Source organism: Cyprinus carpio, chromosome B12 (assembly GCF_018340385.1).
Source record: "Cyprinus carpio isolate SPL01 chromosome B12, ASM1834038v1, whole genome shotgun sequence".
Classification (NCBI taxonomy): domain Eukaryota; kingdom Metazoa; phylum Chordata; class Actinopteri; order Cypriniformes; family Cyprinidae; genus Cyprinus; species Cyprinus carpio.
The window spans coordinates 24,975,401-24,977,423 of NC_056608.1; the positions used below are offsets into that span (position 1 = coordinate 24,975,401).

Consider the following 2,023-nt stretch of genomic DNA (forward strand, 5'->3'; position numbering starts at 1 on the left):
AAAGATGATTTTCTCAATATTTCGATTTTTTTGCACCCTCAGATTACAGATTTTCAAATATTGTCCTATCCTAACAAACCATACATCAATGGAAGGATTATTTATTCTCAATTTCAAAAAAGGACCATTAAAGACTGGTTTAGTGCTCCAGGGTCACAAATACTTCTTTTGGCAGATTATTAAACAGGAAAGGAGGCAGCTGGTTTTACATCTGGTTCTTTAAAATATGTTATCTACTGGTTTCCGTCTTAAAAATAAATCAAGCTGCAGTGCTTGAGTGTGACTGTGATGTTTTGTGAGAATCTTTGACAAACACAACATGAGTAGAAGACATCAGGTGCACCATCTGCTGGTTGTGACGGGAGTGACTGCTGCAGTGTCCTGTTCTCTCTGGTTTTCTAGCTTCTAGCTGAAGCTGCAGCAGACGGATGGCTCTTTCTCCGGCGGCATCACGTCGTGAAGGTGAAATCTGTGCTCGACGGGCAGCTGGACCGAGCGTCTCACCAGCTCCCTGTGTTCAGGTTTATTTAGATTATTCAACATAAACCTGATATCAGCAGTTTCTTGTTTTTCACTGGCATTTCTCTTAGATGTTGAGGACCAGTGTCTTTGAGCTTATATTCAGTATGAGTAAAATACTTAAGTACTGTTAAAATAACCCTTTTACTCAAGTTGTTTTGTAACTGAATTGCGTAAAGGAGTCTTTTTTGATGTAAGGTATCTGTACTTTCACAACAAGTATAGTTTTCAGGTACTCTTTACACCTCTGAGACTTTTAGGAGAAATTTAAGAGAATTTTTCTTAAAATATTAAGTCCAGTAAACTCACTTTCCCACCGTCATGAAGGCCTCGTCCACGTTGAGTCCGGTTTTGGCACTGGTCTCCAGGAAAATGACTCCGTATTCCTGTTTGAAGGAGTTATTGTGAATAAAGCTCTTACTACTTGGGCTCCCAAACCAAAATTTGACCAATAAATGTATTTTTTTTCAGTTAATTATGAATGAAGTATTACTTGTCTTGTAATTTGTGAACTGTTTCTGGAAGAATAATTAAAGCTGCACTTACACATACACATACAGTAATAATTAAATATATACACACAATCGGTCTAAAGATTGAAATATTTATGATTTTGTGATGTTTTTGAAATACGTCTGTTCTGTTCAAAGCTGCATTTATTTGATCAAGAAACACAGTAAAAATAGTGAAATATTATTCTAATGTAAAACAGCTGTTTTCTGTGTGAATATCTGTTAAACTGTAATTTATTTCTGTGATGTGCAGCTGTATTTTCAGCATCATTACTCCAGTCTTCAGTGTCACATGATCTTCAGAAATCATAATAATATGATGATTTGCTGCTCAAGAAACATTTCTGATTATTATCAATGTTGAACACAGTTGTGCTGCACAATATTTTTGTGGAAACTGATGCATTTTATTTTTCAGGATTTCAGGATATTTTTCAAAAGAACAGCATTTACTAAAAATAGAAATCTTTTGTAACTTTATTAATGTTTTTAAGGGCACTTTTGATCAATTAATGCACCCTTTCTAAATACATTTCTTTAAAAAAAAAAAAATTAATGGTAATCTCTGACAGTTTCCACACAAATACTGTGCAGCACAACTGTGTTCAACATTGATAATAATCAGAAATGTTTCTCGAGCAGCGAATCATCATATTAGAATGATTTCTGAAGGATTAATAGAGAGATCGAAGGCTTTCTATGACTTCTGAGATCATACTTCTTTCCACGCCAGGAAACACATTTTTAATATTCCCTATTTTTTCCATGTTTCCATGACCGTGGGAACAAAAGCGTTCATGATCAGATCTGAAACACAGACTCACTCTGGCCAGTTTCTCTCCCTCCTCTCGTCTGATCACTCGAGCGCTGGCCATGTCTGACTGTAGAGAACACACGTACACTTACACTAACACTGCACGCTTGAGTTATGACTTATATAACACAAGATCCAAGCTCAAAGTCGTCTTACCTTGTTGCCAAGCAACATGATG

The 2,023-nt window shown here is 36.0% G+C and overlaps 1 protein-coding gene across 2 annotated transcripts in view; it reads right to left on the reverse strand.

Moving 5' to 3' along the window:
• The window catches only part of LOC109091323 (ras-related protein Rab-37-like), a 5,438-nt gene continuing 3,415 nt past the window's right edge, over nucleotides 1-2,023 (reverse strand). The window contains exons 5-8 of one of the 2 annotated variants that reach the window (XM_042734800.1): nucleotides 2,002-2,023; nucleotides 1,856-1,912; nucleotides 829-905; nucleotides 1-511 (exon numbers count right to left, since the gene is read on the reverse strand). The exon at nucleotides 2,002-2,023 is cut by the window's right edge and continues 44 nt beyond it. In XM_042734800.1, the coding sequence (XP_042590734.1) occupies nucleotides 406-511; nucleotides 829-905; nucleotides 1,856-1,912; nucleotides 2,002-2,023 (262 nt within the window). In that variant the 3' untranslated portion in view covers nucleotides 1-405. The remainder of the gene's footprint in view (nucleotides 512-828; nucleotides 906-1,855; nucleotides 1,913-2,001) is intronic. The other variant, XM_042734799.1, reaches the window with a different exon arrangement.